Genomic DNA, 25,167 nt, shown 5'->3' with positions numbered 1-25,167 from the left:
CAGCTTTGCTGTGGTGCTCCTTGCAGCCTCCTGCTGGGCAGGAGTGATATTCTCAATAGTAATTATATTATCTGTGTACTCATTGTGTCAAGAAATAAATAAATTTATCAGGTAAGCATAAATTTTGTTTTTATAGTTGACATTATTAATCAGTAGCTCTTTTTAACCATCCGTCTGTGTCTCATTAAAGGGATAGTATAGTTCTCTTGATATCTTTATTTTACAAAGGTAGAATGTAAGCTTAGAAGCCAGCCCATTTTTGGTTCAGCATCTGGATAGCGCTTGCTGATTAGTGTCTAAATGTAGCCATCCAATCAGCAAGCGCTATCCAGGTTCTGAACCAAAAATGGGCTAGCTTCTAGACTTACTTTCCAGCTTTTTTAAATAAAGATACCAAGAGAACAAAGAAAAATTTATAATAGGAGTAAATTAGAAAGTTGCTTAAAATTGCATGCTCTGTCTGAATCATGGACGTTTATTTTTGACTAGACTATCCCTTTAAGGGATATAAAAGACTCATGGCTGGTGCAGCAATTTTTGTCCACCCAGATGAATATTACCTCACCCTTGACAAATCTCATACCCTTCCCGCTTTTTTATAAATTTATAAATAGTAAATTAGCTTAATTAAAATTTAGTTTTAATTGATATTTAGATATAGAGAATATATATTACCTTTACTCCACAACAACCTTGATATCTCTCTATCTATCTATCTATCTATCTATCTATCTATCTATATATATATATATATATATATATATATATCTCACCACCTATGTATGGATGAATGGATATGTTGGCGCTTCCCTCTCCCAAGCTATGATGAATCCCCAACCTTACTTGAAGGCTCAAGAAAAACTCATAATAGTGATGTACCAAAAATACCTGGAGGGCGATACTCACGAGATCCACTATGTAAAAGATGTATTGCTCCAAACAAACATTAGAAGAGTCCACAGTAACGAATATCAAGTGCAAATTAAAAAGCTGTGTCTTTAATAATTTTTCTCTTGTTAAAGTGAGGGTAAAGTTAACAACACTCGTTCACTTTATATTATAGCCTTTTTTAAAATAGGGCTAGTTTCATTCATCCTATTTTTTATATTGTATTATATAATGCTGTTTTTAACCTTTTACACAGCCGATGATGATAATCTTTACTCCGCTCGCCATTTTGTCAAATTGATTGACAGGCGAGTGATATTTGATCCTCCAATGCTCTTTTTCCCCTTAAGGGGTTCAACCCATTCTTTGCAACATCATGCGAATGCTAAGCGCATGTGTTAAACCCGTATTAGCATAATTTATTCTCCATGCTCGTTCATGAGACACGCATGCTCCGTAGATCTCATCTGTATGATTGATTTAGTGCAGATACCAATATTCTTTTAGAGCTGACTCTCAGTGGTATTAGAGTATCAGAAGAAGTGTAGAGTGGACAGCTTGTACATCTATGTTGGTAAGGATACACAAGCATAGGTGCAATCTGTGTGAGATGAAACAATGTCCAATGCTCAGTGAAGTAAGTTAGCGCTGTTGACTTATAGGGTAAATAGGAATCAGGTAGTACTGTCACTTTAGGGGACGTGATACTGTTACAGCAAGTTGATGGAAATTCAGACAGAGCTGTGAAGGAGTAGCAGCAGGAAAACTCTTACTGTAGTTGCTCCGCAGATAGTTAGTCTCACATGGAGGATGGTGACGTCACAGAGTGGGTGGAGTCAAACCCGCTGATTGGAGCAGGGCTTGTGTCCATTAAACAACAATACTTCTACAACCGGGTAATCTTGATGCTGAAATTCCCACAAGAAGCAGGTATGGGTGAGGAGGGGTAGCAGCCAAGGTTCCTTCCGAATGAAGAGTGATGTTGTGATATGTTACCAGTTGGTGCTTATGCGGTAACAGGTCCGTGAGAGCTGAGCTGCTGTAGGAAATTGGGGAGAAAGGTACAGAGTCTTTATGTCTGTATGGTATATGAGGATGGTAAATCCGTAAATGGGAAAACAACTTGCTGGTGTTACTGTTAGGCAATTTGCTAACAGATATCCAAAGTTTGACTCTCCCAAATAGCGTAGACAGACAGGACAAGGAAGGTGTAGCAAATAAGAATCTGACACAATGAATGAATATAGTAATTCATTGAATACTATGCTTCAAAGGGTATTGGCGCATGCGCAGTTCAAGTGATCATCATGAACGCGCTTCTGAGCGACGTAGAGAGTGGGTGGGACCGCTCAAGAAGACAAACACAGGAGAACACGGAAGTATGGGTTGGGAGGAGTCGGCAAGTAGACGCTACATGATTTAAAATATAAATAGTATAAAAACTATAGGTGTAACATAAAAAAAAGTTAGCGACTGCATTAATGTACTATTGGTAAATGCTTAGGTGTCTTCTATAACATTTAACTTTACCTTCACTTTAAGTGTATCCAGTCCACGGATCATCCATTACTTGTGGGATATTCTCCTTCCCAACAGGAAGTTGCAAGAGGATCACCCACAGCAGAGCTGCTATATAGCTCCTCCCCTCGCTGCCATATCCAGTCATTCTCTTGCAACTCTCAACAAAGATGGATGTAGTAAGAGGAGAATGGTGTATTATAGTTAGTTTTTTAACTTCAATCAAAAGTTTGTTATTTTTAAATGGTACCGGAGTGTACTGTTTCATCTCAGGCAGCATTAGAAGAAGAATCTGCCTGTGATTTCTATGATCTTAACAGAAGTAACTAAGATCCACTGCCGTTCTCACATATTCTGAGGAGTGTGGTAACTTCAGAGGGGGAATGGCGTGCAGGTTTTCCTGCAATAAGGTATGTGCAGTTAATATATTTCTAGGGATGGAATTTGCTAGAAAAATGCTGCTGATACCGGATTAATGTAAGTTAAGCCTTAAATGCAGTGATAGCGACTGGTATCAGGCTTATTAACAGAGATACATACTCTTATAAAAGTGTAATATAAAACGCTTGCTGGCATGTTAATCGTTTTTATATATGTTTGATGACAAAACTTATTGGGGCCTAGTTTTTTTCCACATGGCTGGCTTGATTTTTGCCTAGAAACAGTTTCCTGAAGCTTTCCACTGTTGCAATATGAGTGGGAAGGGCCTATTTTAGTGCTTTTCTGTGCAGTTAAAAATACTGACAGAGACAATCAGCTTCCCTCTGCATGATACAGGACATCTCTGAAGGGCTCAAAAGGCTTCAAAGTCGTGTTTGAGGAGGGTAACAATCACAGTAGACTGTGGCAGTTGTTGTGACTGTGTTTAAAAAACGTGTTTGTAATTTATTATTCTGTTTTTGTTATTAAGGGGTTAATCATCCATTTGCAAGTGGGTGCAATGCTCTGCTGACTTGTTACATACACTGTAAAAATTTTGTTAGTGTAACTGCCTTTTTTCACTGTTATTTCAAATGTTGTCAAAATTTGTTTCTCTTAAAGGCACAGTAACGTTTTTTATATTGCTTGTTAACTTGCTTTAAAGTGTTTTCCAAGCTTGCTAGTCACATTGCTAGTCTGTACAAACATGTCTGAAACAGAGGATACTTGTTTATTATGTTTAAAAGCCATGGTGGAGCCCCATAGGAGAATGTGTACTAAATGTATTGATTTCACCTTAAACAGTAAAGATCAGTCTTTATCTATAAAAGAATTGTCACCAGTGGGGTCTGTCGAGGGGGAAGTTATGCCGACTAACTCTCCCCACGTGTCGGACCCTTCGCCTCCCGCTCAAGGGACGCACGCTAATATGGCGCCAAGTACATCAGGGACGCCCATAGCGATTACTTTGCAGGACATGGCTGCAATCATGAATAATACCCTGTCAGAGGTATTATCCAGATTGCCTGAATTGAGAGGCAAGCGCGATAGCTCTGGGGTTAGACGAGATACAGAGCGCGTAGATGCTGTAAGAGCCATGTCTGATACTGCGTCACAATATGCAGAACCTGAGGACGGAGAGCTTCAGTCTGTGGGTGACGTCTCTGAATCGGGGAGACCTGATTCAGAGATTTCTAATTTAAAATTTAAGCTTGAGAACCTCTGTGTATTGCTTGGGGAGGTATTAGCTGCTCTGAATGACTGTGACACAATTGCAGTGCCAGAGAAATTGTGTAGGCTGAATAAATACTATGCAGTGCCGGTGAGTACTGATGTTTTTCCAATACCTAAAAGGCTTACAGAAATTATTAGTAAGGAGTGGGATAGGCCCGGTGTGCCCTTTTTCCCCACCTCCTATATTTAGAAAAATTTTTCCAATAGATGCCACTACACGGGACTTATGGCAGACTATCCCTAAGGTGGAGGGAGCAGTTTCTACTTTAGCAAAGCGTACCACTATCCCGGTTGAGGACAGTTGTGCTTTTTCAGATCCAATGGATAAAAAATTAGAGGGTTACCTTAAGAAAATGTTTATTCAACAAGGTTTTATTTTACAGCCCCTTGCATGCATTGCGCCTGTCACTGCTGCGGCGGCATTCTGGTTTGAGGCCCTGGAAGAGGCCATCCATACAGCTCCATTGACTGAAATTATTGACAAGCTTAGAACTCTTAAGCTTGCTAACTCATTTGTTTCTGATGCCATTGTTCATTTGACTAAACTAACGGCTAAGAATTCCGGATTTGCCATCCAGGCGCGTAGGGCGCTATGGCTCAAATCCTGGTCAGCTGATGTGACTTCAAAGTCTAAATTACTCAACATTCCTTTCAAGGGGCAGACCTTATTCGGGCCTGGTTTGAAAGAAATTATTGCTGACATTACTGGAGGTAAGGGTCATACCCTTCCTCAGGACAGGGCCAAATCAAAGGCCAAACAGTCTAATTTTCGTGCCTTTCGAAATTTCAAGGCAGGTGCAGCATCAACTTCCTCTGCTTCAAAACAAGAGGGAACTTTTGCTCAATCCAAGCAGGCCTGGAAACCTAACCAGTCCTGGAACAAGGGCAAGCAGGCCAGAAAGCCTGCTGCTGCCTCTAAGACAGCATGAAGGAGCGGCCCCCTATCCGACAACGGATCTAGTAGGGGGCAGACTCTCTCTCTTCGCCCAGGCGTGGGCAAGAGATGTTCAGGATCCCTGGGCATTGGAGATCATATCTCAGGGATATCTTCTGGACTTCAAAGCTTCTCCTCCACAAGGGAGATTTCACCTTTCAAGATTATCTGCAAACCAGATAAAGAAAGAGGCATTCCTAAGCTGCGTACAAGATCTCCTTGTAATGGGAGTGATCCATCCAGTTCCGCGGACGGAACAAGGACAGGGGTTTTATTCAAATCTGTTTGTGGTTCCCAAAAAAGAGGGAACCTTCAGACCAATTTTGGATTTAAAGATCCTAAACAAATTCCTCAGAGTTCCCTCATTCAAGATGGAAACTATTCAAACCATTTTACCCATGATCCAAGAGGGTCAGTACATGACCACAGTGGACTTAAAGGATGCCTACCTTCACATTCCGATTCACAAGAATCATCATCAGTTCCTGAGGTTTGCCTTTCTAGACAGGCATTACCAATTTGTAGCTCTTCCATTCGGGTTGGCTACAGCCCCAAGAATTTTTACAAAGGTTGTGGGCTCACTTCTGGCGGTCCTAAGACCGCGAGGCATAGAGGTGGCTCCTTACCTGGACGATATCCTGATACAGGCGTCAAGCTTTCAAATTGCCAAATCTCATACAGAGATAGTTCTGGCATTCCTGAGGTCGCATGGGTGGAAAGTGAACAAAGAAAAGAGTTCTCTATCTCCTCTCACGAGGGTTTCCTTCCTAGGGACTCTAATAGATTCTGTAGAAATGAAAATTTACCTGACGGAGTCCAGGTTATCAAAACTTCTAAATGCTTGCTGTGTTCTTCACTCCATTCCGCGCCCCACGGTGGCTCAGTGCATGGAAGTAATCGGCTTAATGGTAGCGGCGATGGACATAGTGCCATTTGCGCGCCTGCATCTCAGACCACTGCAATTATGCATGCTCAGTCAGTGGAATGGGGATTACACAGATTTGTCCCCTCTACTAAATCTGGATCAGGAAACCAGAGATTCTCTTCTCTGGTGGTTATCTCGGGCCCATCTGTCCAAGGGTATGACCTTTCGCAGACCAGATTGGACAATTGTAACAACAGATGCCAGCCTTCTAGGTTGGGGTGCAGTCTGGAACTCCCTGAAGGCTCAGGTTTCATGGACTTGGGAGGAGAAACTCCTCCCAATAAATATTCTGGAGTTAAGAGCAATATTCAATGCTCTTCTGGCTTGGCCTCAGCTAGCAACACTGAGGTTCATCAGATTTCAGTCGGACAACATCACGACTGTGGCTTACATCAACCATCAAGGGGGAACCAGGAGTTCCCTAGCGATGTCAGAAGTCTCCAAGATAATTCGCTAGGCAGAGACTCACTCTTGCCACCTGTCAGCGATCCATATCCCAGGTGTAGAGAACTGGGAGGCGGATTTTCTAAGTCGTCAGACTTTTCATCCGGGGGAATGGGAACTCCATCCGGAGGTGTTTGCTCAATTGGTTCTCCGTTGGGGCAAACCAGAATTGGATCTCATGGCGTCTCGCCAGAACGCCAAGCTTCCTTGTTACGGATCCAGGTCCAGGGACCCAGAAGCGGCACTGATAGATGCTTTAGCAGCGACTTGGTTCTTCAACCTGGCTTATGTGTTTCCACCGTTTCCTCTGCTCCCTCGTCTGATTGCCAAAATCAAACAGGAAAGAGCATCGGTGATATTGATAGCGCCTGCGTGGCCACGCAGGACCTGGTATGCAGACCTAGTGGACATTTCATCCTTTACACCATGGACTCTGCCTCTGAGACAAGACCTTCTAATACAAGGTCCTTTCAATCATCCAAATCTACTTTCTCTGAGACTGACTGCATGGAGATTGAACGCTTGATCCTATCAAAGCGTGGCTTCTCCGAGTCAGTAATTGATACCTTAATACAGGCACGAAAGCCTGTCACCAGGAAAATTTACCACAAGATATGGCGTAAATATCTTCATTGGTGTGAATCCAAGAATTACTCATGGAGTAGGGTTAGGATTCCTAGGATATTGTCTTTCCTCCAAGAGGGTTTGGACAAAGGATTATCAGCTAGTTCTTTAAAGGGACAGATTTCTGCTCTGTCTATTCTTTTACACAAGCGTCTGGCAGAAGTTCCAGACGTTCAGGCATTTTGTCAGGCTTTAGTTAGAATTAAGCCTGTGTTTAAACCTGTTGCTCCTCCATGGAGCTTAAACTTGGTTCTTAAAGTTCTTCAAGGGGTTCCGTTTGAACCCCTTCATTCTATTGATATCAAACTTCTTTCATAGAAAGTTCTTTTTCTGATGGCTATTTCCTCGGCTCGAAGAGTCTCTGAGTTATCTGCCTTACATTGTGATTCTCCTTATCTGATCTTTCATTCAGATAAAGTTGTTCTGCGTACAAAACCTGGGTTTTTACCTAAGGTGGTTTCTAACAAGAATATCAATCAAGAGATTGTTGTTCCATCATTATGTCCTAATCCTTCTTCAAAGAAGGAACGTCTTTTGCATAATCTAGACGTAGTCCGTGCCTTGAAGTTTTACTTACAGGCTACTAAAGATTTTCGCCAAACATCTAACCTGTTTGTTGTTTACTCTGGACAGAGGAGAGGTCAGAAGGCCTCGACAACCTCTCTTTTTGGCTTCGGAGTATAATCCGTTTAGCCTATGAGACTGCTGGACAGCAGCCTCCTGAAAGGATTACAGCTCATTCTACTAGAGCTGTGGCTTCCACTTGGGCCTTTAAAAATGAGGCCTCTGTTGAACAGATTTGCAAGGCTGCAACTTGGTCTTCCCTTCATACTTTTTCCAAATTTTACAAATTTGATACTTTTGCTTCTTCGGAGGCTGTTTTTGGGGAAAGGTTCTACAGGCAGTGGTTCCTTCCGTTTAAGTTCCTGCCTTGTCCCTCCCATCATCCGTGTACTTTAGCTTTGGTATTGGTATCCCACAAGTAATGGATGATCCGTGGACTGGATACACTTAACAAGAGAAAACATAATTTATGCTTACCTGATAAATTTATTTCTCTTGTAGTGTATCCAGTCCACGGCCCGCCCTGTCCTTTTCAGGCAGGTCTATATTTTAATTAAACTACAGTCACCACTGCACCCTATGGTTTCTCCTTTTCTCGGCTTGTTTCGGTCGAATGACTGGATATGGCAGCGAGGGGAGGAGCTATATAGCAGCTCTGCTGTGGGTGATCCTCTTGCAACTTCCTGTTGGGAAGGAGAATATCCCACAAGTAATGGATGATCCGTGGACTGGATACACTACAAGAGAAATAAATTTATCAGGTAAGCATAAATTATGTTTTTTTCACTTTTTCAGTCATTATATTTTACTATCTCCATGCGTATCGGTGGCAACAACCGCCTTTCTCCAGAGCTAATTAAAAAAATGTCAAAAGTTTGAATCTTCTAACTTTAATGTGCAACAATACATCTTTTACACATGGGGATCTCTTCCTTCTGGTATTCTTAGTATCAGAAGTTACATCACTATAGAGTTTTCTTTTCCTCAAGCATGCAAGTAAAGTCAGAATTCATCACTGCTTGGGAGATCATAAAATGGAAAGAGGGAGAGTCCCCTGGTGGCAGCATCCTCCCTGAAGGGAAGTTACATTTTTGTATCATGTTTTGTTTGTTGTACTGACCACCTATGTCTGCCTTATGGAAACACCATAAAATGACTTGTATGATAACAAGAAGCAGCTTGAATGGTTATATGTTAGGTAAGATTTACTTCACTTTAAGTAAATCTTTGAGTTATGCAAGTCTATTTGAGTTCCTAAGCTTTTTTTGGGATCTCATGAGATTTCATAATAATCTTCCTTAAACTGAATAGGGAAATAACATGACTGTGCCTGCACATGCGAGATGCACGCTCCCTTGCAAGTCCTGGGACTAGAATCCTGATTGGCTGCTTAAGGTTCCTTTACAATGGGATGTAAATACTTTGGAAATTTTGAGGTTAATATCTTCCTTTTTTACGTAGAGATGTTCATGTGATATTTTTACAGCTATTCTGCATCACTTTCAAGTGCTTCAACATTTTGGTATCATTTCACTTTAAGGCAGAATTTGATATGTTTGTTATGGTTCACAATAAAGTAATACAAACTTGATTGAAGATTCTCCATTTCCACTTATTATATTTTAGGGCGTAAATCTGTTTCCATAATATTCACTGACTAGAATGCATGTTTGTGTCAACCTGAATACATATGTACTACTGTGGTATTAGACGCACATTATGTGTGATTTCAAATGATAATTTGATTGCATGTTTTTGTTTTTTTTGTTTTTAATGACTGCTCGAGAATTATTATTTTTTTCCATTTACCTCTGTTTGGTTTAAATTACGACTTATGGGTTCACCAATTTTTTATTATTTTATTTGTTTTTATTGTACTGAGAGAGTAAAGAATATCTTGCATCAAGAATGTCCAGGAATGAAGTGATTAGAACCATAAACATATGAATTTGATGGGGAAATGTCAGATATTTCTATATCTTTTTTTATTTTGTTAACTATTGGGTAGTTACTGTACATGTTTAGATACACTTCAAAGCTTGAAGTGCTGTTCTGTTCAACAAATTAAAAAAAATAAAAATAATAGGTATTCGAAAAATTGTAGTTGGGTTCATAATCATTGTATTAATTAAGAAAATAGTGTTTTTCCCCACACCTTCATTTATGATTGGAGCTAAAACCAAATAAATGTACATTTTATATTGTCATACAGTATTATTCTCTAATTGACCCTAGGTCTTATAATGTTCCATTTTCTCTTTTTACATAGATATTAATGAAGACTGCCTTGTTGACCTGAGTGCATCAGATACCTCGGAGAAAAGGATGTTTTCTGGATCACAGTTTGAATCTTCAGAAGAAGAGATGCAATCAGATCTTTCCAACATAAAAATTAAGTTTCAAAATGAACTTTTTAAAACTATGATCGAGGGAATTAAACTCTCTCTGGTATGTATATCTTAGTTTTCTAGTTAGAAACTATTTTTTTTTCATACTGTAATAATTTATAATCCCCCTGTTCAATTTTCAAATTAGCTTGAGGAACAAAAATGAATAAACATATTTTTTATATTTTATCTTATTCTAATATATTTTGATCATAACTTTTATTGATGCGTGTACAGGGTGGAGGTAGGAGCAGTTCCCCCAAACAGCAGTGGAAAACAATACTCTGGTCTTGTAAAGACACTTTTCGAGTTCAGCTTGGTAGACTCATTGTTCATCTTTTATCGCCTTCGCAACCAATTGAAGGAAGAAAACAAGCTCTGGAAATGGTCAATGAATCAAAGAATCAAGATATTCTACGAGAATGCCTTAGCCCGGGTTTGCAGGTAAGTTATGTGCTTTATACATAAGCACAGAAACACCTTTAATGAGTAAACATAGGCCCAGATTTTCAAATCTTTGCTGGCATGGAGAGAAATCATGGAAAATCTTTGGGATTTTTTTTAGACCTTGTATTGTAATGTAGGAGTCTTTGTTTCACATAAAGAACATTACATTCAACATAAACATTTCTCAAGTTAAATTTTGTGTTTCTAATTATTTTTTTAAGGGCCTCGCTGTACTGACGAGACTCCTTAGATCATCTCCCCTGAGCGGCGAGGTTTTGAATATTGGGCCCATAGTGAGATAACAATTAGCCATGAAAACCAATACTTCCCAGATACATTAATATTTTAAAACTTTGCCCTAGATAAATATATAGTATGTAAAGGTTTGCCCAAAAAGGAATCATTGAGTTTATGAGGCCCATTTATCAAGATCCAAATGGAGCTTGAAGGGCCGTGTTTCTGGCGAGTCTTCAGACTCGCCAGAAACAGCAGTTATGAAACAGTGGTCTAAAGACCGCTGCTCCATAACCCTGTCCGCCTGCTCTGAGCAGGCAGACAGGAATCGCCGGAAATTCAACCCGATCGAGTAAGATCGGGTTGATTGACACCTTCCTGCTGGCGGCTGATTGGCCGTGAATCTGCAGGGGGCGGCGTTGCACCAGCAGCTCACAAGAGCTGCTGGTGCAATGCTGAATACGGAGAGCGTATTGCTCTCCGCATTTAGCAAGGTCTGTCGGACCTGATCCACAATGTCAGATCAGGTCCAACAGACCTTTGATATATAGGCCTCTAAGCTAGAGGGCCTACATTCATATTCATATGTTTCATATAGATAACATTGTGACCACGCCCGTGGATTTACAAGTGAGAGGGCACTGATTGGCTAAATTCAAGTCTGACAAAAGAACTGAAATAAAGGGGCAGTTTGCAGAGGCTTAGATACAAGGTAATCACAGAGGTTAAAAGTATATAAATACTGTATAACTGTGTTGGTTGTGCAAAACAGGGGAATGGGTAATAAAGGGATTATCTATATTTGTAAACAATAACAATTCTGGCCGCGAGTCTGCAGGGGGCGGCGTTGCACCAGCAGCTCTTGTGAGCTGCTGGTGCAATGCTGAATATTTCTCTCCGTATTCAGCGATGTCTTGCGGACCTGATCCGCACTGTCGGATCAGGTCCACAAGACATTTGATTAATAGGCCCTCATTATGTGCTGACAAGCTGCGCTGACTGGGAATAAAAAGCAGCCTTGGAAGAATTTTCCATTCTATTTTCCATTGAGTCTGCAGAATGCACCAACCCTAATTTTCTCAAAGGGATTAATCGAATACTCCTTCACCCAATTTGTTTTCAGAATAAAAATGTCAGATTGTTGTTAAATAAGCAGTCTACAACCCAATTTTATCCATGACTCCCTTTCATGGTGTGAAAATGATTATTCAAATTGTGATCTAGAGAAGACACTAGAAACTATTTAAAGGAGGGTTACTAAATGGTACATGGTTTTAGAAGTAAAACTTACTTAAAGAAATACTTTGTAACATTAATAAATATATCTCAGAGGAAAAATGAAAATGTGATACAGCTGCATTACCTCACCAGCAGCACCACATTTTAAACTCCAGCTGCTTTAGCCCACCAGGAAATCTCTTGGTATCCTGGTAGGTCGATCCAGCCTTGCTGGCAAGTACATTACAAGTCTGTTGTGTGATATCTCATTTTCCTCTAAGCCAGTAGTGATAATATGGGCTCAAGTTAAATGAAATAGACTAAAGGGATTAAAAACCCAATTTTTTTTCTTTCATAAATCAGATAGAGCAGGTAATTTTAAGCAACTTTCTCATTTACAACTTTTTTCTTTTTTTTTTTTCGTTCTCTTGATATTTGAAAAAGCAAGAATGTAAACTTAAGAGCCGGCCCATTTTTGGTTCAGAACCCTGGGTACAATTAGCCTTCAATCAGCAAGCGCTATCCAGGTGCTGAACCAAAAATGAGCCGGCTCTTAAGTTTACGTTCTTGCTTTTTCAAATAAAGATAGCAAGAGAGAACAAAGAAAAGTTGATAACAGGAGTAAATTAGTAAGTTGCTTAAAATTGCATGCTCTATCTATATCATGAAAGAAAAAATGTGGGTTTAGTATCCCTTTTAAATTATATTTTATTACAGTTTTTTCTTATATGGACATGAATTTATATCCACGTATGTCTAACTATTGCCAATATTTTGTATTTTAGCATGGACCTAAGCTCGTCCTGTATTTGTATGAATTAATGCACGACCACAAAGAAGAGCTAACAAAAGAGGAGCAGGCTACTGCGGCAGCATTTTTAAGTGCACTAAAGTTGTCTGGCTATAAATGTATCCCTCCAAATGCTCCACCAAAGCCGGACTTAATAAAAGCTATCAAAGAGGTGCGGTAATAAGATCTTTAATGTATATGTATATATAATGAGTAATACACTTAGATGATAATGCAGTTTGGTCTTACAAGGCGCAATTTAGTAATTCACATATACCATATCATGTCCATACATATTAATTCATAACCGCTTTATACCTTATACAATTTTAATCAAACGATGATCATGGTTTGATGGGAACTAATGTATAGTACATCACACCAAGTTACTTTCTTTAAAGGGATACTAAACCCATATTTTTTTTCTTTTATGATTCAGATAGAGCATTCAATTTTAAGCAACTTTCGATTTTATTCCTATTAGCAATTTTTCTTCATTCTCTTGCTATCTTTATTTGAAAAAAGTAGGCATCTAAGCTAAAGGAGCAACCCAAGTTTAGGTTTAGAACCCTGCACAGAACTTGTTTATTGGTGGGTGCATTTAGCCACGAATCAGCAAGCACAACCCAGGTTGTGAACCAAAAATAGGCTGGCTTCTAAACTTACATTCTTGCTTTTTAAATAAAGATTGCAAGAGAATGAAGAAAAAGTGATAATAGAAGTAAATTAGAAAGTTGCTTAAAATTGCATGCTCTATCTGAATCATGAAAGAAAAAAAATTTAGGTTCATTGTCCCTTTAAGCCGGTCTCAAAGTACTGGCCCCTGTGCCATATGTGGCCCTCAAGATAGTTTTATCTGGCCCTCGCTTGTTAAATAGGTAAACTATTAATTTGGGCAGTAAGTTGTTTTTTTTTTAGGGTTCTAAGAAGTGTATCTAGTTGACGTTTTATACAGGCCCTCACAAGATAAACATAAAGACAAGTGTTGAGTGTAGACTCCCATTATGCACTGCTTGGATAATTGTCACTTTTTACATTATTCCATAAAGATCACTTTACTTGGCACTCACAAGATTAATATAGACAAGTGTATATGTCTATTGTGGGCTACAATTTCCACCATAAACTACTACTTGGGTAAATGTCACTTCCAGTTCTTAGTATATCCAGTTCCGGAGTTCAAGTGGCCCCCATGGGAGAAGAACACTTTGCCAGTTGCCCAAATATACATTGAGCTTGATACCCCTTCTTAAAGGGGACAATAAAGTCAAAATTAAACTTTCATGGTATCCAATCTACTGCTTTTATCAAATTTTCTTTGTTCTCTTAGTACCCTTGATTAAAGAGTTAACCTAGGTAGTCTCAAAGGAGCTCAGGAGCATGCATGTGTCTTTAGCCATCTGGTAGCAGTGCTGGCAACATTGTTTGTAGATATGTTATACATAGTTACAAACACTGCTGCTAATTTTGACTGTAATGTCCTGTTAAGTGTCATATTTACTGTTATCATTATACTGTTCATACTTTATGTGCATAAATATGTACTTGAATGTCTCTCAGGAGCAGAAAAAATATGAGAATGAAGAGAATACAAATAAAGCTGCCTGGAGGAAAACCATTTCAAATAACCAACAAAAGTAAGACACTTTCTTTTTATGCTGCAATTGTTTTTATAATTTATAACCATAGACTTTGTTTTGTAGTAAGAACAATTGAAAACAGTTCCCCCCCAAAAATGCTAATGCTTTAAACAGATGCATTTTATATTGTTAGAGTCTCAATCAAGTTCTACAGTGCTTTGCAATAAAGTATGAATTCATAAGATGTGTGATGAATTGAAAATACAGGTACAAAACCCATTATCCAAACTGCTTGGAACCGGAAAATGTTTGGATTTTGGAATATTTGTATATTTGCATCTGTAAAATGGGACAGTTCAACCCCTTCCTGCCGGGATTTATTTGTATACAAATCAGAAAAAAATTTAAATCATGTGATCGTTCATACGATCACGTGATTTCAATGATGGTATTGGGACAGAGGGAGTGCCTATGACGCTAGGCACGCCCTTTGCAGCCTGCTATCCCATTTAGGAAGGGGCAATGGTTTCAGGACAGCCAAATGGCTAGGCCGTTCCATGTCGTCCTAATGGCGCTAAAGCCAAGCGCAGTTAGAGCGGCATAGAATGTCCTAACGGCGGGAAAGGGTTAAAGAGGGGATTTGAGCTAATGTAAACAACAATACATATTATGTCATTTAGGCAATATTTATATGTTATACAGCTTATACGTAAGCTATAGGTAGTTTTATATCATTTGTAATCATTTTGTATACATAGTACCCTCAGAAGGATAGTACAGTACTGTAATCAGAAAGGTAATAGTGGATTTAAATAAATATTGACTAGCATTTGCATTTTAGAACACAAAAACCAGACCAAGAAGGTTGTGACTTATTGGCAGATAAAATTGTAAAAATAATGTTATTTATAAAAAAATAAAAAAGTATTAAAGAAAGTCTGGATTTTGGAAGAACTGTAGATTTTGACATTGGAAATTTGGAGATTTTTACCTGTACTGTATAAAAGATCTTGGTGGTTTGACTGAGTCTAAAAGGGAAATGGGTGAATGAAAACATATGAAGTAGTTATTAACTGGTTATGTTAAAGTCCATTCATAGAAATGTGTCAAATATACTTTGTAGCTCTAAAATATGTGGAGAGGACATAACAGTCAAATGGGATGTGTCCTAGAGGAAAGCTTCATGAGGTATTAAGTTGGAGTATATAATAAGTTATTATTATGTTTATCAGTTATTTGAAGAGCGTCAACAGATTCAGCAGTGCTATAAGCATAGCTAAAATATACAAAAGATGGCATTTGTAGGCACAAATGGGTAGAGGGCCCTTCCAAGAGTTGTCAACTGTTGTAAATCACCTCTCATGAATGTGATCTACAGGACAGCTGGGCTTCTAGGTTTACATGCTAAAAGGGTTTAAGGGGATAACAAAAGATACAAGGAACTGAGGTAAGAAAAGGTTAGTGTACATTGTAAACATCCGTGATCATTAGAGACTTTAAAGGGACAGTATACACTCATATAACTGCATGTAATAGACATGTAATACTTATTGTTGCCATGTTTTGAAAGTCTGTTTCAGCGCTTGGAAGCAAAGTCAAAGGACATTTCTAAAATTGCTGGGGATATAACTCAAAGCGTGTCGCTATCTCAAGGAATGGAAAGGAAGAAGGTGATGCAGCATATTCGGAGCATGTACAAAGTGGATTTGAGCGCAAGCCGACACTGGCAAGAGCTTGTTCAGCAACTCACGCATGACAGGTTAGTACTTTTTATTTGAGTGCACAGCTAAAGCTGATATTTAATTTCATAACAGCTAATTATTTTAATTAGAAGTAACGTACAGCATTAGTCTCATTTTGTAGGGTCCATCATTTAAGTGTACTAATGTATTTAATATGTAGGCAGTATCCAGCTGTTTAAAAAAAAAAAAAAGAGAGAGAGAGAGAAAAGAATCAGGCCAGACATTTTAAAGACAATTTTAAGTGCTCATTATATTTCGACATGAGGGACTTTTCTTATTAAATTTTGTTGAAGTGCCTATCTGTCCACTGCCACATGAACAGGCTAATTATAAGCAATTGCTTAGCTAAATTGGTTTAATAAATAACTAATCTTGCACTTGTAGAGCTGGAAAGAAAATATATATCCCTTGTGCATTGTATATTTTATTGTTTTACCTATGACCACATCTAAGCTGTATTCATAAAGTGTTGTCTTACGCCTATCTATTATTTTACATTTATTTGCTATAAATGTAATATTACTGGCATTGCACTGTATATTTTGTCAACTTTTATCGTTTTTGTGGGGGGGGGGGGGGGGATTATTTGTGTTATTGTTTTTTTTTTTTAAAAATGTCTTTTAAAGGGATACTAAACACAATTTTTTTTTTCTTTCATGAATCGGATACAGAATGCAATTTTAAGCAACTTTCTAATTTAAACATATAAAAAAGCAGGTATGAAAGCTTAAGAGCTGTCCCATTTTTTGTTTAGCACCCTGGATAGCGCTTGCTAATTGGTAGCTACATTTAGCCACCAAAATTAATAGGATACAGCAGCACTGTAATCATATGCAATTTATTGCAGCAAAGTGAAAAAAGTACAACGATCCTTAATTATGTATCTTTAAGCCACCAATCAGCAAGCGGTACCCAGGTGCTGAACCTAAAATGGGCCGGCTCCTAAGCTTTCATTCCTGCTTTTCAAATAAAGATACCAAGAGAACAAATACAAATTGATAATAGGAGTAAATTAGAAAGTTGCTTAAAATTGCATGCTCTATCTGAATCAGGAAAGAAAAAAATTTGGGTTTAGTATCCCTTTAAGAAATCAATGTTTCTTCATTGCTGCTTATATATGTCTAATAAGTGTTTCATTTATATAAATTATTTGTGCTTTATCTACTGAGTAGACCAAATTTTACATTGGTTCTAGATATATACACCAGGACCTATTAAGGCCAAGAATACTATATTTGCGCTCCACTCACTATTACCAGCACATGCAAATGTGCGCTGGTATTACTAGGTAAGCACAATGTGAACGCAACCTCACACTCTCATTGCAGGGAAGCATTGCTTTCATGAAAGTACGCTTCCATAGGCTTCAGTGGGAGCCTAGTTCTAATGCCAAGCATACACGGCAGAGAACGTAGAGCAGCGCAGTGGGTAAGTCGCGCAGCAAATTTAAAATATATATATATATACATACATATATTTATGTGTATATACACATATTAGCACATATATATGAAAACATGCTTACATACGTTCTGATGCCGTTATGTGCACTCAGCACAAAGTGCTACCGGACGCTCACGGGAGCTTTAACCAGCCACTTATAATGGCTGGTTATTTAACGTGCTCCAGTAAACGGGCAAATTCAAGCAAAGGGCAGGGAGGGATGGGGCAGCTACACTACGTAAAAGTTGGTTTGGGGGTCCCTAAGCTAAAGATCGTGGGTGGGGGGGACACTCCACTACGGAAAAGCACCATTAAAAATATTGGGGAAAAAATGTTGCTAAAATAAGACGTTTTTTAGATACTGGCACAAAGCTGCCAGTACCTAAGATGGCGGCTGTAGTTAGGAAAGGGTAGGTTTAGAGAGCTGTTTGGGGGGGGGAGATCAGGAAGGTGAGGGTAAGGGGGATTCTACACTGCAGAAAATCTAGAAAAAATTTTTTTATATATATATTTTATATAAAAAAAAAAGAAAGCCTTAAATTTTCATACTGGCAGACTGTCTGCTAGTACCTAGGATGGGGGTGACGAGTGGGGGGTGACGGAGGGCAGAGAGCTGTTTTGGAGGGATCAGGGGTTGGGAAGTGTCAGATGGCAGGGTAATCTCTACACTAAAGCTAAAATGAACCTTTTAAGCTACCTAATTAACCCCTTCACTCCCGGGAATAATTGAAGTGTGGTGCGCAGCTGCAATTAGCGGCCTTCTAATTACCAAAAAGCAATGCCAAATCCATATATGTCTGCTATTTATGAACAAAGGGGATACCAGAGAAACGTTTACAAACATTTGTGCCATGGTTGCACAAGCAGTATGTAAATCATTTCTGTGAGAAAGACCAAAGTTTGTGAAAAAAGTACCACATTTTTTTATTTGATGGCATTTGGCGGTGAAATGGTGGCATGAAATATACCAAAATGGGCATAGATCAATACCTTGAGTTGTCTATATATAGATTTGATAGGTAAATAATAAAAAAAAAACAAGGCTCTATTTCTGTTTCTGGAGTGATAGCAAAAATGCTAAAAATGTTTTGGTATTTTGGGCACGTTTTTGTCTGGAAGTCCCGGTAGTGAAAGGGTTAAAGCTGTAACACTGCAATTTTGCTACCACCGTACTGTTCTGATAGGCATGTGTGTGTATAAAGTTAGTTTCAGACACGTGAAAAGAAAAAATGACTTTCTTTCCCTTCTCTACCTTTTAAATGTATTAGTGAACACACACACACATTTTTGTGCAACATTGTACTGTTCGCTTAAAGGGACAGTAATGTCAAAATGAAACTTTCATGATTCAGATAGGACATGCAATTTTAAACAGCTTTCCAATTTATTTTTATCATCAAATTTGCTTTGTAATTTAGTTGCATTATGTAAGGGGTACATGTTGGGAATTTGGTTGCTGGGTCCCTGTCACTAAAACAGTTATTGTCAATCAGTATTATTCACAGAGCTGCACAAACAACCCAGATGGTCCAAAAATGGCGCTAATATAATTTTAACCCTCTAATACAACAGCAACTTTTTGCCTTCCCTTGCAGTGTACAATATAATAGCACCCCAGTCACTCCAAATGTTCCAAGAGGAGACTCCACAGTCAGTCCCCACTCCCTGCAGTAAAATAAAACTCAAGTTGTTATTAACTGGGTTTTTTTTAACTATCGACTAAGGGTGAGTCACGGACATTAGCTGCAAGCAAAAAAGTTATACTTGCAGTGTGCCCGAATGATTAGCAATTCCTGTCTGCCACACATAATAACGCATGTGCTCCTTTAACTACACAGCAAAGCAGAGTTCTCCCCTCTGGCCGTTTGTTCTTACGACAATAAGCCCCTCCGGTCACATAACGATCCTAACTGCACCGCAGCAGTTTGGGAACCGCTGAGGTAGAGCATACAATTTTCAACAACTTTCTTTTTTACTTCCATTAGCTAATTTTTTTTGTTCTTTTAATATCTTTTGTTAAAATGCATAGCTCGTTAGGCTCAAGAGCAGCAATGCATTAGTAGGAACTAGTTGGTGATTGGTGGCTGCACATATATGACTAAGTTATTGGTTCACTTGATGTATTCTGCAAGGTCGCAGTAGTCCTTACTTTTTGTAATGCTTTGACTCATTTAAATATATACAGTTATGTTGTACATACAGCTAAAAGCTTTAAAAAACAGTCGATTCCATAAAACAATGTTGTATTCTTTCTCGTTATTAAAGGGCTGTTTGGTATGACCCAGAATCCTACCCAACATCTTGGCAGTTAGATCCAACAGAAGGTCCAAACAGAGAGAGACGGCGTCTGCAAAGATGTTATTTAACAATTCCTAACAAGTATATTCTCAAAGACAGACGAAAACCAGAAGGTAAGTTTATCATATATTGTATGCTATCTTTTTTAAAAAGCTCCCGTCTTTATCTCACAGTCCTAGAAACAGTCCCTGTAGCCTTTTGTTTCCCTATTGGCCTGAGGATCTAAAGCTTTCTGCTCAGACGAGATGGTCTAAGAAACCACATCAGTAATGTATTTTAGGAGTGAAAATTTTGGCTTGATAGCTGTTTATTTTGCTACGCAGGGTTTTAAAAAATGAAGGAGAAACTCCTATATTACAATCTAAGGTCTAAAAAAAATAAAAAATCTGGCATTAGAAATTAGAAGGCCGCTAATTGCAGCTGCCAAAACAACACTTTAGAAAACTTTGGCAGTGAAGTGGTTAATCAGTTAGCTTGTAAGGTTAATTTTTTTGCGGTAGTGTAGATTACCCTCCCACCTGACACCTCGCAACTCCTTGATCCCTTCCAGATATATCTCTTCTGTCCTAACCCCCCCCCCCCCCCCCCACTGGTCTCCACCATCTTAGGTGCTGGCAGACAGTCTGCAAGAATGCAGGTTCGGAGTTTTTAAAAAAAATATATTTCTTTATTTATTTTTGTAGTGTAGGGGTCCCTCATTACCCTCCCTGATCCCCAACCAACAACTCTCTTACCCTCCCACTGTCCACCGCCATGTTTACCGGCCTTTAATCAGGTATTGTCCAAGGGTATAGGGGTTGATTTATTAAACCCTTTCGGCAGGCAAAGTCTGCCTACGACTGCAGGTTCTCACAAGAGAACCTGCACGCCACATTTAACAAGCAGCGGTCATAAGACCGCTGCTTCCCTACCCTTTCGCCACCTCTTGACAGCTCCTGCCCGCGTGATTGGCTGTGCGCGGGCAGGGGGTGGGATTGCACGCTAGCGCAAAATAGCGCTTGTGTGCAATGCTGAATTCCCCCAAGGGAATTCAGCCCGCCAGATGTGAGCTGCAGCGAACAGGGGCGCGTATGTGTGCCCCTGTCCGCATCAGCTTGATAAATCGCCCCCTAAGTATAAAAGAATATTATGGCTGTAGTTTATACATGTATTAGATTAGGGTTCTTCAAACCGCGGTCAGGGTCACAATTTGTGTGTGTGGTTTTTTTTTGGAGTGTGTGTTGGGGGGGGGTTATGAGAGTGTGCGTGGTGTGTGTTGTATGAGAGAGTGACTGGTGTGTGTGTTGTATGGGAATGTGTGTGTTGCGTTGTATGAGAGTGTGTGTGGTGTGTGTTGTATGAAAGTGTGTGGATGTGTTGTATGAGAGTGTGTGTGGTGTGTGTGTGTGTTGTATGAGAGTGTGTGGTGTGTGTGTTGCGTTGTATGAGAGAGTGTATGGTGTGTGTGTTATTACCTTTTACAACACTTTCAAGTTTGACTACAATCACAAATAAAGTACACACACATTTTAGTCACTTTTACAAAAATTGCAGCTATCTTGTTGTGAAGGTTTATGAAGGTTTTTGGTATCATGGCACTGGGACTTGTGAGAAAAAAACATTGTAGAACCCTGTCTTAGATAACTATAATAAAACAAATCTAATCATCCAAATGTATAGCTTTTGTTCGTTGCTGATGATTGTCTATTTTCCTTTTACAGAAACAATTAAGCCACCATTATCTTACCTTTTTGAAGACAAAACCCATTCATCATTTTCTTCTACTGTAAAAGATAAAGCTGCAAGTGAGCTAATAAGGTAAATGTTATGAAAATGTTTATAATTGTTTTTATGTTTCTTTTTTTGCATTGTACATATATTGTCGACTAAATATAGCTTAAAGTGATGGTAAAGTTGCGTGTCTGCACAACCGCCCTAAGCTTAGTCCCTTTAATTTAGTATGAGTTTCATTCATGAATTGTAATAATTTAAATTTTTTAAACTTTTATTACCTTTCAATCTTCAGATTTCTATCGTTTCGTAGTCCACCCGGCTGCATTTTTTTTTTTTAATATTGTGATCATGTTTTCTTTTTAGCCTATGGAAATCGACCTGGACTTTTTCTGACACTCCCCATTCGTCTAAAGTGCATGCGCGAGTCATTTCTGGATGTCAATCATCCCATGCGCGCACCCGTTTAATGTATGTGTGGTAGTAACACTAGGGAATTCCAAGTTACGTTAGTAACATAGTTTAGTCTAGGCTAGGGGATCTGGATCGGAGCAAAACATATACGTGTTTCATTCACAGATGTAAACAATGAATCGCCGATTTCTCCAACATTGGTGTGTCCGGTCCACGGCGTCATTCTTACTTGTGGGATATTCTCTTCCCCAACAGGAAATGGCAAAGAGTCCCAGCAAAGCTGGTCACATGATCCCTCCTAGGCTCCGCCCACCCCCGTCATTCTCTTTGCCGTTGCACAGGCAACATCTCCACGGAGATGGTTAAGAGTTTTTTGGTGTTTAAATGTAGTTTTTATTCTTCTATCAAGTGTTTGTTATTTTAAAATAGTGCTGGTATGTACTATTTACTCTGAAACAGAAAAGGATGAAGATTTCTGTTTGTAAGAGGAAGATGATTTTAGCAGACAGTAACTAAAATCGATTGCTGTTTCCACACAGGACTGTTGAGATGAAGTAACTTCAGTTGGGGGAAACAGTTAGCAGACCTTTCTGCTTAAGGTATGACTAGCCATATTTCTAACAAGACCATGTAATGCTGGAAGGCTGTCATTTCCCCTCATGGGGACCGGTAAGCCATTTTCTTAGTCAAATATAAAAGAATAAAGGGCTTAAAAAAGGGCTTAAAAACTGGTAGACATTTTTATGGGCTAAAACGATTGCTTTATTGGGGCATATTATGCAGATTGTAGCTTATAATTGGCATTATAATCTTGGGGAACGTTTAAAAAACGGCAGGCACTGTGTTGGACACCTTTTTTAGTCTGGGGGCCTTTCTAGTTATAGACTCAGCCTCATTTTCGCGCCATTACTGCGCAGTTGTTTTTGGAGAGCAAGGCATGCAGATGCATGTGTGAGGATCTAAGAATCACTAAAAAAGCTTCTAGAAGGCGTCATTTGGTATCGTATTCCCCTCTGGGCTTGGTTGGGTCTCAGCAAAGCATATAGCTGGGACTGTATAGGGGTTAAATTTGAAAACGGCTCCGGTTCCGTTAATTTAAGGGTTAAAGCTCTGAAATTTGGTGAACAATTCCTTCATACTTTTTCACATATTCAGTAATAAAGTGTTTTCAGTTTGAAATTTAAAGTGACAGTAATGGTTTTATTTTAAAACGTTTTTTGTGCTTTGTTGACAAGTTTAAGCCTGTTTAACATGTCTGTACCATCAGATAAGCTATGTTCTATATGTATGAAAGCCAATGTGTCTCCCCATTTAAATTTATGTGATAATTGTGCCATAGTGTCCAAACAAAGTAAGGACAGTAATGCCACAGATAATGATATTGCCCAAGATGATTCCTCAAATGAGGGGAGTAAACATGATACTACATCATCCCCTACTGTGTCTACACCAGTTATGCCCACACAGGAGGCCCCTAGTACATCTAGTGCGCCAATACTTATTACCATGCAACAATTAACGGCTGTAATGGATAACTCCATAGCAAATCTTTTATCCAAAATGCCTACTTATCAGAGAAAGCGCAATTGCTCTGTTTTAAACACTGAAGAGCAAGAGGACGCTGATGATAACTGTTCTGACATACCCTCACACCAATCTCAAGGGGCCATAAGGGAGGTTTTGTCTGATGGAGAAATCTCAGATTCAGGAAAAATTTCTCATCAAGCTGAACCTGATGTTGTGACATTTAAATTTAAATTAGAACATCTCCGCGCACTGCTTAAGGAGGTGTTATCTACTTTGGATGATTGTGACAATTTGGTCATTCCAGAGAAATTATGTAAGATGGACAAGTTCCTAGAGGTTCTGGTGCCCCCCGACGCTTTTCCTATACCCAAGCGGGTGGCGGACATAGTAAATAAAGAGTGGGAAAGGCCCGGCATACCTTTTGTTCCCCCCCCTATATTTAAGAAATTATTTCCTATAGTCGACCCCAGAAAGGACTTATGGCAGACAGTCCCCAAGGTCGAGGGGGCGGTTTCTACTCTAAACAAACGCACTACTATTCCTATCGAGGATAGTTGTGCTTTCAAAGATCCTATGGATAAGAAATTAGAGGGTTTGCTTAAAAAGATTTTTGTACAGCAAGGTTACCTTCTACAACCAATTTCATGCATTGTTCCTGTCACTACGGCAGCGTGTTTCTGGTTCGAAGAACTAGAAAAGTCGCTCAGTAAAGAATCTTCGTATGAGGAGGTTATGGACAGAGTTCAAGCACTTAAATTGGCTAACTCTTTTGTTTTAGATGCCGTTTTGCAATTAGCTAGATTAGCGGCGAAAAATTCAGGGTTTGCTATCGTGGCACGCAGAGCGCTTTGGCTAAAGTCTTGGTCAGCGGATGTGTCTTCCAAGACAAAATTGCTTAACATTCCTTTCAAAGGTAAAACATTATTTGGACCTGATTTGAAAGAGATTATTTCAGACATCACTGGGGGAAAGGGCCACGCCCTCCCACAGGATAGGTCCTTTAAGGCTAAAAATAAGCCTAATTTTCGTCCCTTTCGCAGAAACGGACCAGCCTCTAATTCTGTATCCTCTAAGCAAGAGGGTAATACTTCACAACCCAAACCAGCCTGGAAACCAATGCAAGGCTGGAACAAGGGTAAGCAGGCCAAGAAGCCTACCACTGCTACCAAAACAGCATGAAGGGATAGCCCCCGATCCGGGACCGGATCTAGTGGGGGGCAGACTTTCTCTCATTGCTCAGGCTTGGGCAAGAGATGTTCAGGATCCTTGGGCGCTAGAAATAGTTTCTCAAGGTTATCTCCTGGAATTCAAGGAACTACCCCCAAGGGGAAGGTTCCACAGGTCTCAATTATCTTCAAACCAAATAAAGAGACAGGCATTCTTACATTGTGTAGAAGACCTGTTAAAGATGGGAGTGATACATCCAGTTCCAATAAGAGAACAAGGAATGGGATTTTATTCCAATCTGTTCATAGTTCCCAAAAAAGAGGGAACATTCAGACCAATTTTGGATCTAAAGATCCTAAACAAATTTCTCAGGGTACCATCGTTCAAAATGGAAACTATTCGAACGATCCTACCTACTATCCAGGAAAATCAATTTATGACCACCGTGGATTTAAAGGATGCGTACCTACATATTCCTATCCACAAGGAACATCATCAGTTCCTAAGGTTTGCTTTTCTGGACAAGCATTACCAGTTTGTGGCACTTCCATTCGGATTAGCCACTGCTCCAAGGATTTTCACAAAGGTACTAGGGTCCCTTCTAGCGGTTCTAAGACCAAGGGGCATTGCAGTAGTACCTTACTTGGACGACATCCTGAT

The 25,167-nt window shown here is 39.3% G+C and overlaps 1 protein-coding gene across 2 annotated transcripts in view; it reads left to right on the top strand.

Annotated features, from left to right (window-relative positions):
* LYST (lysosomal trafficking regulator) overlaps positions 1-25,167 on the top strand; it is a 606,044-nt gene that overhangs the window by 425,414 nt on the left and 155,463 nt on the right. For both annotated transcript variants that reach the window (XM_053711082.1, XM_053711081.1), the window contains 7 exons: positions 9,820-9,998; positions 10,175-10,381; positions 12,622-12,798; positions 14,187-14,263; positions 15,777-15,965; positions 19,657-19,802; positions 21,390-21,486. In XM_053711082.1, the coding sequence (XP_053567057.1) occupies positions 9,820-9,998; positions 10,175-10,381; positions 12,622-12,798; positions 14,187-14,263; positions 15,777-15,965; positions 19,657-19,802; positions 21,390-21,486 (1,072 nt within the window). The remainder of the gene's footprint in view (positions 1-9,819; positions 9,999-10,174; positions 10,382-12,621; positions 12,799-14,186; positions 14,264-15,776; positions 15,966-19,656; positions 19,803-21,389; positions 21,487-25,167) is intronic.

The sequence above is a fragment of the Bombina bombina genome, chromosome 4, assembly GCF_027579735.1.
Source record: "Bombina bombina isolate aBomBom1 chromosome 4, aBomBom1.pri, whole genome shotgun sequence".
NCBI classification, from domain to species: domain Eukaryota; kingdom Metazoa; phylum Chordata; class Amphibia; order Anura; family Bombinatoridae; genus Bombina; species Bombina bombina.
This window is presented reverse-complemented; position numbering and strand designations above follow the sequence as displayed.